The sequence below is a fragment of the Anser cygnoides genome, chromosome 4 (genome assembly GCF_040182565.1).
Source record: "Anser cygnoides isolate HZ-2024a breed goose chromosome 4, Taihu_goose_T2T_genome, whole genome shotgun sequence".
In the NCBI taxonomy this organism is placed as follows: domain Eukaryota; kingdom Metazoa; phylum Chordata; class Aves; order Anseriformes; family Anatidae; genus Anser; species Anser cygnoides.
The window spans coordinates 45024907-45039614 of NC_089876.1; the positions used below are offsets into that span (position 1 = coordinate 45024907).

Sequence of the window (14708 nt, forward strand, 5' to 3'; positions counted from 1 at the left end):
ATAGCACAGAAGAACACAGCTGTTTTGTGGTTGCTCTCTGTCCTGCCCCTTTGCCACCAATGCAGAAAGCTGCTTGCAGGTATGATCTAACAACAACTGGACACTGTCACTGTGTCCACAAACAGCCAAAAACTACACATTTTTAACCCGAACTTTAATGTTAATGTTCACATTGCCATGATACCAGAGACAATTTTCTAAAATATAAAAGCTGAAAGATTTCAAGATATTGGCATAAAAATATGACTTGGCCCATTGCTTCATCTTACAATAGGAAGCAGATTTCAGGCACCACTTCTCCACAGACTGCGTTTTTCCCATTTCTATTTGTGTCCTCACAATACAACAGTGGGAATAAGCATAGTTGCATGGGTTTTTGTTTGTTTGGTTGTTGTTTTCAGAGAAAAAAAAAAAGTTGAAAGAAAGAAAAGGTAACAGCAGAAGGGCTAAATGTATTCTTGGGATGGCATTCACTAAGGAAGACTTCCAGAAGAGATGTACATCAGCATCTTTGTTTTCTAGATAAGCATGAGAGGAAGAGTCTCAAGTACACATCAGTGGATGAGAGTTAGTACAAACTGAGAAGTGAGTCAGGAGAGAAAATGGTATTTGCTCAAGAGGTTTAAAGGACACAAACATAGGTACTGCTTCACTCAGCCTCAATGCCAGAATAATAGGAAGTGCCAAACAAGGCATTAATGAAAAAAAAAAAAAAAGAATATTCCATGGGAGGAGAGACCAGTACAAATCTGACCTCCATATTAGGTGAATTAGTTACAACTATAATAAAGAATATAAGGATAGATAGGTGAATTTAAACGTTATAATGAGGAAAACAAATCAAGGTAGCTTTTGTAGAGGTCTAATGAGATTATTGCTCTTTCGAGGAATGAGTGAGAATCTGGATGGATGAATATTATCTGGCTGATTAGAGTCCCCAAATGCATCAGATATCTTCTCTGGATTAATAACTGTTTAAAGGTATGAAATAAAGATAGGAATAGAGGGATTGATTTGCACTATGAAGACAGATCAGTAGTGAATTCAATGGGGATCTATAGTAGAATTTGTACTGTTAAATGTTAAAAAAAAAAGTTAGTGAACAGTTAAGTGATAGAATTTACTGTTGACACAAAATTACATAGAGTAATCAAAATCAAAACTTTAAAGAACTTCACAAAGATTTCATGACTGGACAGTAAAGCATCGCATAAAATTAAGTGCTGATAAATGCAAATTAATGCATGTGTGGAAAACAGTCTGCTATGCACAGGGAGAGTGCAAGCTTCGGTTGATAGAAAGATGACTGATGGTGGGATATAAAGAGATGTACATGTTTTCTAAAGTACCATGAAGAGGGGGAGTGGGAAATAATAATTCACTCTTTCTCTTCGAACAAAAGTTGAGGGGCAACTTTTTTTTTTTTGAAATCAAATGATGCAGAGTCGAGCCATGACATTCATTGCAATGAGATGTCTGCTCAAGTTATGCAACAGTTTGAAATAGACTGGACAAATTCATGGACAATACAAGAAAGCCTATTTAACAGTGGGATTGACATTCAAGCTCTGCATCAGAAAGTCCCTAACTTGCAGATTGCTGAAAATGTGAAGAGAATACCAGATGGAAGTATCACTGTCAACTTGTCCTATCTTTTCCTCACCTAACAGCCAGCCCTAGACAGATACTAGGCTAGATGGACCTTTGATCTGCCCTACTACCACTTCTTTTTTTTCCCCCAGTATGCTACTGTTAGAAAAGCATGATTATTTGTGGAAACTACAGAAGGGTTAACATTAAAAAACCTAAATAGGAATGCTTCCAATTCACTGTAGTAAATTGGACGATTTACCTCCACTGTACTTGATCCCAAGGTCTTCCTTACTCTTGAAATATGGTATTTTTGGCCATTAAAACTCATTCTATTAAACTTTACATTTTCTGAGCAATAATGTCTGTTTGGCTTTCACTCAAAACCTACTAATAAATGATGGCACATGAGTGATAGTCTTTCTGAGATACCGAATGGCTATTTTTACTAGCAAAAATAACACTAATTCTACCTGTTGTGCTAATGTTAAGGAATTGACTGTTTTTGTACAGTTTTTAATCAACAACAGAGCACTGTCACAGAAACACTGGACATTAAACTATTATCTCAATGCTTTATTCAGGAGCTAGAAAGAGGGACAGCCACTTCAGGAGATGACCCCTTGCTATATATACTGAAATTGGGAACACATTCTACTAGTTACTAAAAATCCCAATTGAAGCACTGATGTTCAAAGATAGAAACACCTTTTCTCAGAGCAAGTGGAGTTTACAGGCTAGTCTTCAGCTTGCAGATCATCTGCAGCAGCCCTGTGGGAGGACAGTTTTTATAAATAAAATATTTGTGAACAGCGGTAGTCACAGCATTATTACAAAGTCCAAAAAAAGATATCAAAGGGCACTGTTGCATGTGTTGAGCAACAAGTCTGTTTTTTTTTTTTTCCCCTGAACAGTTGTATACTTCCATAACATGCCCAGAAAAAATAATTTTTAAGGTAGTTTAAAATACAATACAGGACACCTTTTTAAAAAACTAGTGACACTACTTTTGTGTATATGTGTAATTAGTATTACCTACCAAATTAATTATGGTTCTTATAGTTTTTGCATATTTTGCATTTGACTGAGGGCGCATTCTCAAATCATTGCCCAGGCCCTAATTCCTTTTCCCACTATGATAGTGAAAAGCTAGGGGAAAGTCTAAGAAATCCTTTTTTAAAAAAAAAAATAGGAAAAATATCTTCCCTCAAATTTGGCAAACTCCCTTGCTGCCCAGGCCCCACCATACATACTGGCTCTAGCTTAGGATCCCTCATTGTTGGCAGAGCGACCTGAAGCAACTGTAGTAGCACCATGGAGACTGGTGATGGGTAGAAAGAAGTCCACAGGAAAATGAATTAAGCTCTAGACTATATCAGCTTGTAACCAAGTGTCTGTCACTGGCTGGAAAGTTGACAATGTGCACCTATCTTCATGCTTTCGACCCCTATATATCTATTCTCCTGTTTTCTGAGGGACTTGGGGCCAGTAAAGAAACACTGGTCTATGAGGCCATACAAAATGGTCCACTGGAATGTGTTTTTAATTGAAAATTTGTAAAGACTGCAGAGTAATTTGCAATACATCTTGAGGCCTGACAATGCTAACATTGTACAACTGATGTGGTAACCACTGTATGATTTCCCATTTAAGTGGGATAAGACTGACTCCTAAGTGCTCACTGCAGAAGTGGCAAGGAATTAAGTAGGTACAGGTTTCATGTCTTCTCTGGTAAAGCAAAACACTAAGGACTTCAGGATTTGGGTTACAATACGGCAATGAAGAAACCTTCTTCCTGTGGTATTCTTTCTAGTATCAGTTAATAGAAATTTGTGTTTGAATGGAAGTACTAAATAGTTCTTGGATAATATGCCTATAATACATTTATCATTTACATTGGGGGGGAAGAAAGTGATACACTAGAAACCTGCATAAATGTATGAAAACAAATTCATCAAAATACATCATTCAGCATGAAGGATATGCCAGCAATGAGTCTGCCAGGCAGGCAAGTAAAACAATTTGATATGCAATCTTAATTCTCTGTAAACAGAGCATTACACTAAGTTGATTAATGTGAAAAGCATGGATGAGCCAAGAGCACGCTTTGGGATTAAATATTACTACCTGACCTGCACATCCTTCATTAAAACCCTGCAGGATTTTTAATCCTTTAAAGTATTGTTACTGTATCACAGTCCAGACCTTCAGAGATGCTGTCACTGGGATAAACACCTTCACTGATCTTGCCATTTCCTCCCACACATCATCATTAGCTTAAATCAAATACAATAAAATGTTTTTGAGCCTTTATTTTGCATGATCACCAAACAGAAGTCTTATGGGTGGTAGTAATTTATGGCAATCTCTGAGATTTTTCATGCAACACACCATGCAAATAAAAATCATTGTAAGCCAATAGATTTGCATGCAGATTTGGGCCAGATTTTTCAAAGAAAAATCTCTGGATCTCATGAAGCTATCAGTACCAGTATTTAAAAAAAAATCTGTGAAGTTTTTTCTGCTGTACTAATGTACAGGTGTTCAGATTGGTTCCCAACAGTTATTGTCCCCAGCTGAGCACAACGACATTGTTCACAGCAGGACTGGACATTAATCTCGCACAATGATGTGATTTTTATGTTATTGATAGGAAGTGCCTACCTCAAGCTCCCCCCAAAAGAATTCCCACCTATTTTTGTGAATAACCTGTAGGCTGACACGGCTACCTTTGTGGCTTCAATAGATACATTTTTATTAAACACAGTTCCTGCTATGTCCCTCCTCCAGCAGTAAGTATCTTTAGAACAAATGTATTCAAGCAAGCTTCCAAAATGCAGATTTTGTTCCCTGCATATATTTCAGTGTTGAAACAGAAACTACACAGAACATTCCTGGATTATATTATCTGAGCTGGGGGTCGCAGCCGCCTTGTATTCCTTTGGGTACGATCGGGGAGTTGGAGAAGACTTTAGCTGAGCATCGTCCCTAAACATTTTATTTTTAAAAAACAGACTTGTGTCTGTTGTTCCCCTTTCACTAACTCTATCTATGCTGTAGTGTAGTATACATAATTTAACTAACCAGGGAATCTCTCTGGGCTCAAAACCACCTGCTGGCTTATATTAGCTAATTAATGGTGATTTATCCAAGTTACTAATTTGAGTGGAGCTGATTGCCTTTAGGAATTTTGTGAACGTTGTAAGAATTCTGATTATAATTATGCTTATTTGATGGGCAGTCTACTTAAAATACTTTAAAAAAAATATTTGCCTGCCAGCTGATTTTTAACTATGCCAAATAACTGACTTAGTGTTGTTTTCTACTTGAAAGCACGTATTCTGGTAGTTTGTTTACTCTGCTACTCAATTCTATCTTTGTATGGCTCCCTATAATTTTCTCTCTTATATTAGGGTTTATTTGCCTAGCTTTGAAACAATGACTGCTTGAAAAATAGTACTGATCTTGAACCTGCAGAGCTTAATCATTTTCACAAAAACTAATATAGCAGATTCATTTTAGCCAAACTTCTCTGTCATGCTGGCCTGATTCCCAGGGCCTGAAAGTGTGAATTTAATGGTGGTACAGTGTCTGAGGTAAGAATATAATAGAAACCTCTCAGCAGTGTATCTATTGGATCAGTGTAATTTCTTTCTTTCTCTACTGGTCTCAATGTCTCTTAAGGCAATCTACTCTGCAGACAGCAAAGGAGGCTAGCCTTCTCTTTTACTGTGATCCCAATGCTACTTATACTAAACAAAGAATCAACTCCCTAGATAAGGTACACAGTAGACATCTGTTAAACACATAATCCCAGAGGAAAGTTGACTCTATTAACAAATTTATTCTTTTGCTATGAATTTAAGAGGATACTACTACGAGGTCTATCCCGAAGACCAGAAAATGAAATTATTACAATTTGGTGATGCAATTTTGATTTCTTATGTAGGGGATGAAGTTTTTTTTCTTAACCATTTTCAGGTACTAAAAATGAGAATTAGTGTACTACATTTGCTAGGATGTACGGAGAAGCTGGTGAGAGACATGTTGACTTCCAGTACACATTTGTAGGTGAAAATTTAACAGAACAAAAGTAATTCACCAAACCGAAGCAGTTGTTAGCAACACAAACCATGCATGAGGAATTCTACTGATTTGCACTCTTGCTGCACCTACTACCACAAAAGCACTCAATGATGTGCAAATTACTTCTATAGAAACTTCTGTGTTAAAGGAAACTTAGGATATGTCCCACTGTAAGCATGCTCTCACAGATCCTTCATACAAACCTTTCTGTCAGAGCACTGCTTACTACTGATGAGATGGAGGAATCTGCATACAAGTTTCCTCAAATAAAGCCACAGTTAATTTCATTTGAAAAACTATACAAAAGTTACAATTTATATAGTGTCTTTACCACCTTTGGGCATTTAATGTCACATCTTTGACCAAAATCCAAGAATCATAAGATAATAAAAAATATTCCTGGAATAACACTTTTGATCAGAATCAACTGTACCTGACCATTTTTGACAGATACCTTTTTTAACATACACTTTCAAAATCCCCAAAACAAAAATTTATTTTTAAGAAGCCTAGGGAGACAACGAAAGTGTATATTTCCATTGAGAGTAAGGGTAATCAACATTTCAATTTGCTTTAAATATTTAGGTATGGGTTTCATTGCCTAATTATAAATAGCCAATATTAAAGAGAACTGACCTTAGGTTTCAGTAAGCTCTTTTCCCTTCCTGAATAAGGGAAGATTTGGAGGAGAATTAATGAATAACAGTACTTTTCAGTGATTAAAGAAGCAAGAAAAAATATATCTGAAAGAAAATTATAGTTTCCAACATTTATAAAGCGAATCAGTAGCAAAGAGGGAAATAAATGCCTATCTCATACTGCACAACCTTCAGTGCCTCAGCCTCTCCAGATACTACTCTCTATGTGTTTTTTCTGAGTCCTTCCTGTGCTGTCAAGTGTTGTTTGGTATGAAAATCAAACTCCACCATTTTTATCCAAGTTAGGCTGCCATTTATCATTAGTTTTTTCCCCCTCTCTGAATAGGGCTGAATGAAATAAACCAGAGAAATTTAGAGTAACTTTATTCACTGCTCATTCATTAAAAAATTATCTTACTGTTAAGGAAAAGGGGAAATAAAAGGCAGAGGTGTTACAGTCCACTTCTGCAGTTGCTTTTGCTCATCTACATCACAGTAAAAGCTACAGAGCTTTTGTCGACTTTTACAGGAAGATAACTAAGCTACTGTTAGTTTTTTCACTATAAAAAACACACCTTTTTTGGCAGGGAAGACAAAGCCAGCTCTCCCTCCAGTTCCTCTACAATCTTTGATCTCTTAATTCCCCTTTCTCCTTCCCCTTGATGTTCTGGTCTCTCTGATCTCTGCTCATCACTACCATATATGTCTGTATAATCTCCCACTCACAACAGCTTTAGGACAACCAGAACCTCATTCTTCATTTCTGGCAGACATGTATTTCTTTGGAAATAAAAAGCTAGGCAATCTTGTGGTCTTGTTTTAGACCAGTTCATCGATGATGTTCTGCAGAACTTTTGATTATAACTGTGCAAATTCAATGAGCACATCAGTGAATCAGGACTGTGAACACTTGATCTACAAGATTTTGCAATCATGAAAAAATATGTAAAATAAAATACAAAGCATTCTTTGTCACATTATGTCATATTTTTAGCATTGTATCATTTATCCCACTCAATCGCTGGTAGTGAACATTTGAGTTTTACTTAAATTGATAATATAATGCTCAGTTTTTCTTTTTGAGTAACTTTTTTGATATGTTACATACTGTGTGTTCAATAACACAGCCTAATTTTTCAGCAGTTAATTGACAAAGAGCATAAGTAGCTAAACCTAGAAAAGCATGAGATATATGAGGTACCTATATTTTGTTTGTCATCACCAAGTACTAAAGCAAGAAATGAAGGTATAAGTTGTATACAGTAACCTTAAAGTCTGATGCTCTCCACATTCTGAAAACCAATTTATTACAACATACTTGACATTGTGATATATGGAAAATGAACGCTTACTGATAGTCCCAATTATTTTATCCTCTCAATTTCTACCCCCCAAAATTGAATATGTTGATTTATCAGTTTAAATATTATTCAGCTGAAGAGCCACCATAGAATGAGATGATATTGTCTTCATATCTCTAACTCCTTCACAAAAACAAATAGATCTCAAATTCAAATCTCTGAGTATAGGATGAGCCAAACTGGCCATCTGTAGAGTCTATCTTATTTAGGCTCTATTCACATTTAAAGCACCTAGAACAGTCCAGCATTTTGAACACAGACTATAATTCAGAAATTAACTACGCAGCTTTGGATGTATTAATCATTTTCAAAAAAGATTTTCTTGTGTGAAAACACACTAACTCATAGCTACTGTCTTGTGCAATGTACTTATTAAAAACAGCACATCCCTGTAGCCCAGAGGGCTGACAGCTTCCTCCAAAGCTGTACCGCTGCTCTAAGCTAACCTCCAGGGGCTACTCGAGAGTGATGCAGCCTTCATTCTCTCCTACAGAGTATGAACATATCATACGCACAACACTCTCAACCTCAGCTATCCTGAGAAATGTTATTCCTAAGGTGGCTACTGAACTTCACTTCTAGTAGAGAGGCACTTCGGCTAAGCAGAGAAGGGAAAAAAAAAAAAAAAAAAACAAACACCACAACATCACCAATCACTTTCAAGAAATTTCAAACAATTTTATGAAAGAATAAGAGCATGGATTCAGTGCAGCTGAGGGCTTTTTTTCCTCCTGTTCAGACACAGGTAACATTTGTTTCCATTACATCACTCATCCGTGACTTTTTAATCTCACACGATGAAAATATAACAAAGAAATAAAACTGCCAAACTCTCAGCCTTACGACTGAGACGTGCAAGTCTTGCAGACAGCACTGAAGAACAAAAAGCACTGAGCAAATTCAGTTCAAAAAGACTGATCATATCCTGAGGTACAGCTCGGGCTTTTTTGTTGTTGCCTGTTAAAAGTGGCATAAAGTCTTCAGAGATTTTTTTCTCCAAAGATGACATTTCTCTAGTTTACTAGATACACTGTTTTACTTTGCATGAACACCCTCTTTGACATTAAGTTCAGCCTTAGGGCTAGCGCCACTTATTTCTGTTTATAAAAAGCCCCCATATTTGATTGTCACGTTTATTAAGTCAAACTCTGAACCAGCTTCTTTCTATAGCTCTTTTCCCCTTCTCTTCTTCCCCCAGAATGTAAGCACTCATGTAGTTTAAATGCTTGTAGGAAACTGAAACTATAAATACATTTCAACCATAAAGTAGTGAAACTCAATACATTTTTTCAAACGCTAGTCTGAATTTCTATATTTAAATATTCAAATATTTAAAATAATATTTTAAAACATAACCCTCAAATATTTTGTATTTGCTTAGTTCACATTCAAGAGCCTAAATTTCTTGGGATACTAAACCCTTAATAGTGGATAGAAGGAGAAAACACTGTAGACCAGATAGGATTTGTGTCGAATTCATCTTACTTGTTAGTTGCCCATGCCTAAAGTTGAAAACCATACTATATTGAGATAAGAACATCTTTAACCTGAAAAAATAATTGCTAATGAAAAACATATTGTAACAGCATACTTAGAGGCAAGAGAAACAACCTTGCGGCTGCATAAGGACTGTTGAATGAGAAAATCTCTCTCTTCGGTGACATCAGCCAGTGGATGTAAGCCTTTCAGTTACAACATGTGGTCATCTTTGGATGGCAATTACTGGAAGTTCTAGGACTTGATATGTGTATACCAGAGTATTTTACCTTGAAACACCTCTAAAACTGTAATTATACAGTGCATTATCTGGAAAAACGTAACAAGGGGAGACTGATTTGCAGGAAAAACAGGGAAGTTTCATAAAATGCACTAAGAACAAGAAAGTAGGAAATAATATCCACCCCAAAATCTTACTTGCAAGCTACTGTTGATGCTTACACTATTACTTGTAAGCTACTCCTAATGCCTTTTAACTAGGATCGGTGTGCCACTCTCCAGAATGATTTGCACTGGAGCACTGCAACCTCCCTGACATATGTCTCTGCTACACAGGGATGCCATATCCAGGTGCCATAACTCATACGCGATAGTTAATAGCTCCAGTGTTCCTCACAATACTAGGGCAGGGCACAAAAATGTCTTAGAAAGCATTCAGTAATTGCACCTCTCTTTCTTATAAGATGGATTTTTTTCAGCAATTGCAGAAAAAAAGCATGTTCACCAATGCATGCATGCACGCTTAGAATTGAGTACCTACAGCTCCAATTTTGTTTAGAATCAAACCATTCATTTGAAAAGTTCTGAGGACTATACTGAATCACTGCTAGACACTTTAGCTCCCACCATTTCTGGCCAAAGCTGCCCGTACAACCCTTCAGATTCTAAGCAGAAAGGATGCTGAAGACACTGTCTGTGTTCTGCAGCTCCCTTAAGACAGGCTTTTCATTTGGGGGGCAATGCAGCTAAGGGAATAGCAAAAGAGGAAGCTGCCTACTTAGAATATATATGTTCTCTTGAGGATTTCTTTGAAGATGTACCTGAGGAGGAAAACGAAAATAAAAACTTGTGCTGTGTAGTCAGTACGTTCATAACAACGCCATTAATAGCAACAGAATAGCAGGTCATATGAGTGACTTAGGCCCCAAAGAGATGCTGCTCTGGAAGAAAACAGACAAACTCAAAACGCATTTACAACTTGTAGTCCTGCCAGTCCAGAGCCTGATAAAGGCAAGAGCAAAAAAAAAATTGGCCAGACTGGAAAGTGAGCAAACAACATATGGTAGTGCCTGTGCAGTTCAAGCAGGACAACAAGGTGGGTTTCCCATTCTCTCCAGACACAGGAGAGGAGGCGTGGGCAGTGGAAGGAGGGAAGAGCATAGGCTGTAGCTCTCAACTCTAATCCCAGGAGGCAAAAGTAGGTTTCACCCTTCAGTTCTTCATAGCTTTCCCTCACATTAAACCTGAATATGAAATTGATTCCAGGCTTCTCAACAATAGGCAAAACTGAATATTGTTACCCGAACAATCCACAGGAAGACAAAATTCAGTATTTCAGTAGCCTCAAAATGGTTTCTGCAGAGGAGAAGAGGAGGGATAAGAAGAGAAGAAAGAACTGCAGAGCTTCCAGGGAGGAAAGGATAAGGGGATGAATGGCAGTAGGTGAGGACTGTCTCTTTAAGTTATCTCATGGTAATACTTGTTCTCCTTAAGTCAAGGATTATTTCGGAAAGCTACTTTATAAAAAATATCATCATCTTAAAGCTGACTTCACTGATGGGCAAACTGAGGCACAAGAAAGAGAGGTTGGGCAAATCATTCAACTTAGTAGATGAATGCTTATTGCCAAATAAAATGTTAATCAGAAACATCCTTCCAGTAACTGCATTTTTCTACTTCTATTTCAGCCTACCACAGACAAAGAGAAGAGATCAATATCTATTTTCTCCTCCTCTTCAAACTCTACATATCTGAAATCCGCTATGGGGTCTTTGCTTGGTCTCTTGTGTAGACACAGAAGCTCAAATCTGCCATTTATCTTTTCTCTTGGTCATAATGTTTAGTTTGTTCAATCTTTCTGAATTCTTTCTCCAGTTTGTCTGCATACTTCATAGAGCATGATATTCAGAACTGCTACAACAATAAATGGAGACCTTACCAGCACTGAGTAGAGTAGAAGGGTTACATCAGGAGTCAGCAGTTCTAATATCCTAGTATGAGGTTTGCAGTTTTTAAAAAAACTTAACACTGTTGATTCTGGTCAAGTTTAAGATTTAGTGCCAGATTTTTGTTTGTTTTTCCCATCATCCTCTCCCCACCCCCCCCACAACAAAACTGGGGCTTACTCCTATTTTATAGCTATGCACTTGATTATTCTTGTTTATACACACACTCTAACGATAAGAACGTTACAACACATTGCTCAATTTGTCAAGATCCTTTTGAACAGCAATCCATGAACCTGAATACTTATGTTCCTTTCCTGATTTGTGTTACCTGCAAATTTAATAAGCATCCTCTCTATTTCAGTCTCCAGACAAGGAATGAAAATACTGGATAGCACGGGCTCAGATCCCTGTAGAAGCACATGCTAAACAGCCTTCCATTTTAACAACAACCATTAAGCTTTTTGTAGTCTTTTTTTTTGTTGTTGTTTATTTTGTTTTAAGTCACCCTCTTGATAGTAGGTTCCTATAGTCTACGCTTCCTTAGCTGCTTATGAGCATAGCGTACTATGTCAAAATTTTCAGAAAGGCTATGAGTTCTCTCTCTCTCTTTCTTCCTATTTAAACTTCTTTATTGAGAAGCCCTGTTAATTGTTTTGGCTTGACACAATTTTTGACAAATCCATTTTGGCTGTCATGTTTCTTTGTATTCTCCTAGCTATCTATAAAATATTTGATTGTATGTTCCAGTATTTTTCCAAGGCAAATTTTTAAGCTGATCTGTCTAAAATGCGTTGGCTCCTCCTCTTTCCCTTTCTAAAAACACACATCATGTTTGTCTTTTTTCACTGTTCTGCAACCTGACTTAACCCCCACAAGTTTTCAAAAGTCGCAAATGGCCTTAAGATTGTTCCAGCCAGCTATTTCAGTGTTATAGGATGGAGTTTCTCAGGCTCATCTGATTTGAAGATTCAACTCCTCTAGGTACTCTCCAGCCTACTTTCTTGTGTTCTAGCCCTAGATCTTGCTCGTTTGTGTCTGCTATAAACTCCGGTTGCCACATGATCCCAGCTGACCCTTTCAGTGGAGACTAAAACAAAAAAAGCATTAAAGCATGTTGGCCTTCTCTAGGTCATCTATTAAGAGTTTCTCCCCTCTGTTGTATAGCAGACTAATACTCTTCTTGATCTTCCTGTGGCTTATAACGTTGTAATAGTTTGTTATCCTTGATGTCCCTTGCTAACTGTATCTCTGCCACAGTTACTCTAATTTTATACTTTATCAGAACATGAATCTTTTCTCCTCTGCTGCATGTTCTACTTTCTCCATCATGCTTCATTCTATATGATTTAAAAAAAAAAAAGCTGATATTTTAGTACATGAAAGGAGGCGTTCTTTTTGTCTGCACCAACATATGCACTTCTGCCTGAAAAATGTCAGTGTTATGAATTTTTCAGTATTAGCAGGAATAGAGGTGCTATATAAACAATGCTTTAACCATTTATTGATTGGTGCTTCAACATTATCTGACTCTGCTAAAATCACAAGTAGATGACTAGAAACTCTTCTGAATATCATTGTTTTATTTAAATTGAATGTTGCACCACTGCTGATTTTGTAGACTTGAGTTTAAGGGAAAAAAACGGTGCTGTGAAACAAATTCACTGGAAAGAGAGTAATATCAAAATAAAACATATCCCAGCACTGGACTTTTGGCATCTTTCTTACCAGAACTATCGAGAGGTGGGTATAACAGGACCGGTTCCCTCAGGGCCTGGCAACAGTGAGGGCACCATCTGGGTTCTGTGGTCTCAGAAAGTGCAAAGAGAAGGGGAGGGAAGACTCGGGAAGGGGGAGGAGAGGGAAATGTTATAAAGGGAGATGACTGCCACGGCAAGTGAGAATAAGAGAGAGGGAGAGGACAAATATTTTGCTACCTTCAGGGCCTGAAAGAGCTCCTGGTATCTCTGTCCTTCAAACGTGAAATTTATTGCTTAAATCCCAGAAATTGTTTTTTCCTTCTCCAAAATACGTACGAAAGAATACAGTAAGCAGGAATGAGGAGAAAAACAACTACAAACCTTAGCCTTTTAAAGCTTATTTAAATGTTTCAAATAAACTACTTCCAGAATAGGGTCAATCCACTCCTAATCCTTACGACAGTGAAACTATTCATATGGGCAGGGGTTACTTACATGAGTAAAAATTGCAATTGTGTTTCATAATATGCTTATGTCAAAACAAACCGGATCCATTTTTCTGCATGTTTCAAGAACATAATAATGAGAGAAAAGGCTTCAAAAGTGATATTATTTCTGTTTATCTCAAGTTAGAAGGAAAACAAATTAATAATTTGCAAAGCAACCAGAATGCAACCTTGAAATGCCTCTGGTCATCAATTGTTGCAAGAAAGGAAAAACAAAATGCAAAAGAAAACCAAGAACTACATTTTATAATCAAGAAAAAAACAGCCTCTATACAGAAGAAATGTTTGTTTATACTCTGCATAGATGCTGTACAAGCAAAAACCTCAATATATTAATATAAATTGTCTGAAAAAATTTGACCCGATTTCATAAGACCAGCAAAAACAAAACAAAGGGAAGCATGACGTTTATGTGCTTTTTTTTTCCTCTAGCACAACCATGCAAGCTGAGCTGTGAAACTGTGATGGAAATATTAGAGCTGTTGTGCCTGAAAAAACGCAGTGATCATTTCATTCTTCCTGTCTTTTAATGCTCCAGGGTTTTGGAGACGAATAGGAGCAATAAGTTCACTTTGCAGAATTAATGCTGTAATTCTTTATCATAAGAGCAGAGCATTACCTCAATCTGATTTTTCTACAAAATGGTTCAAAGTCTATTTTTAATGATGGCCCTAATTTGTTAACACCTTTTAAATTATTAATCTCCTTTATATTCAAGTAGTTATTGCATGTCATAACAATGTATCTATGCAGGGAAATTTAATAGTATTTTCTACATGTCAAGAAAAGGCTTGTTCTGCAAAATGCTATTAAAACTGATAATGAGCTAAATATTTGCCATAGCAAACACTGAAATTACTATATCAATCAACTTTGGGTTCTCTTATTCAATAAACAAAATTTAACCTATTAACTTTGCCTAATTTTAGGCAGCAAAATGCTTGTTTTCAGGCATATCTTGCCCTTGACTTCATATCTTTATCATCTGATAACTACATTTTCCTGGCCAATTAAGCCATTGCTTTGAATCAGATGTAGTAATATACGCATTCTATTCCGTCTTGAATGCAGCTGGGTTACCAGATCCCGAATGCGATTTTCACTGAGCAAATTCTGACATTTTAAAGCACACATATATCACAGTAAAATGATAAGCTATGTTCCT

General features: G+C 36.8%; 1 protein-coding gene across 9 annotated transcripts in view; it reads right to left on the bottom strand.

Annotated features, from left to right (window-relative positions):
• TTC29 (tetratricopeptide repeat domain 29) overlaps positions 1-14708 on the bottom strand; it is a 382392-nt gene that overhangs the window by 21300 nt on the left and 346384 nt on the right. For 5 of the 9 annotated variants that reach the window (XM_066996057.1, XM_066996058.1, XM_066996054.1 and 2 more), the window contains one exon: positions 2225-2361. The exons of 1 other annotated variant lie outside the window; for it this stretch is intronic. In XM_066996057.1, coding sequence (XP_066852158.1) covers positions 2321-2361 — 41 coding nt within the window. In that variant the 3' untranslated portion in view covers positions 2225-2320. Of the gene's footprint in view, positions 1-2216; positions 2362-14708 lie in introns of those variants that run through there. 3 more of the 9 variants (XM_066996060.1, XM_066996059.1, XM_066996061.1) reach the window with 2 other exon arrangements.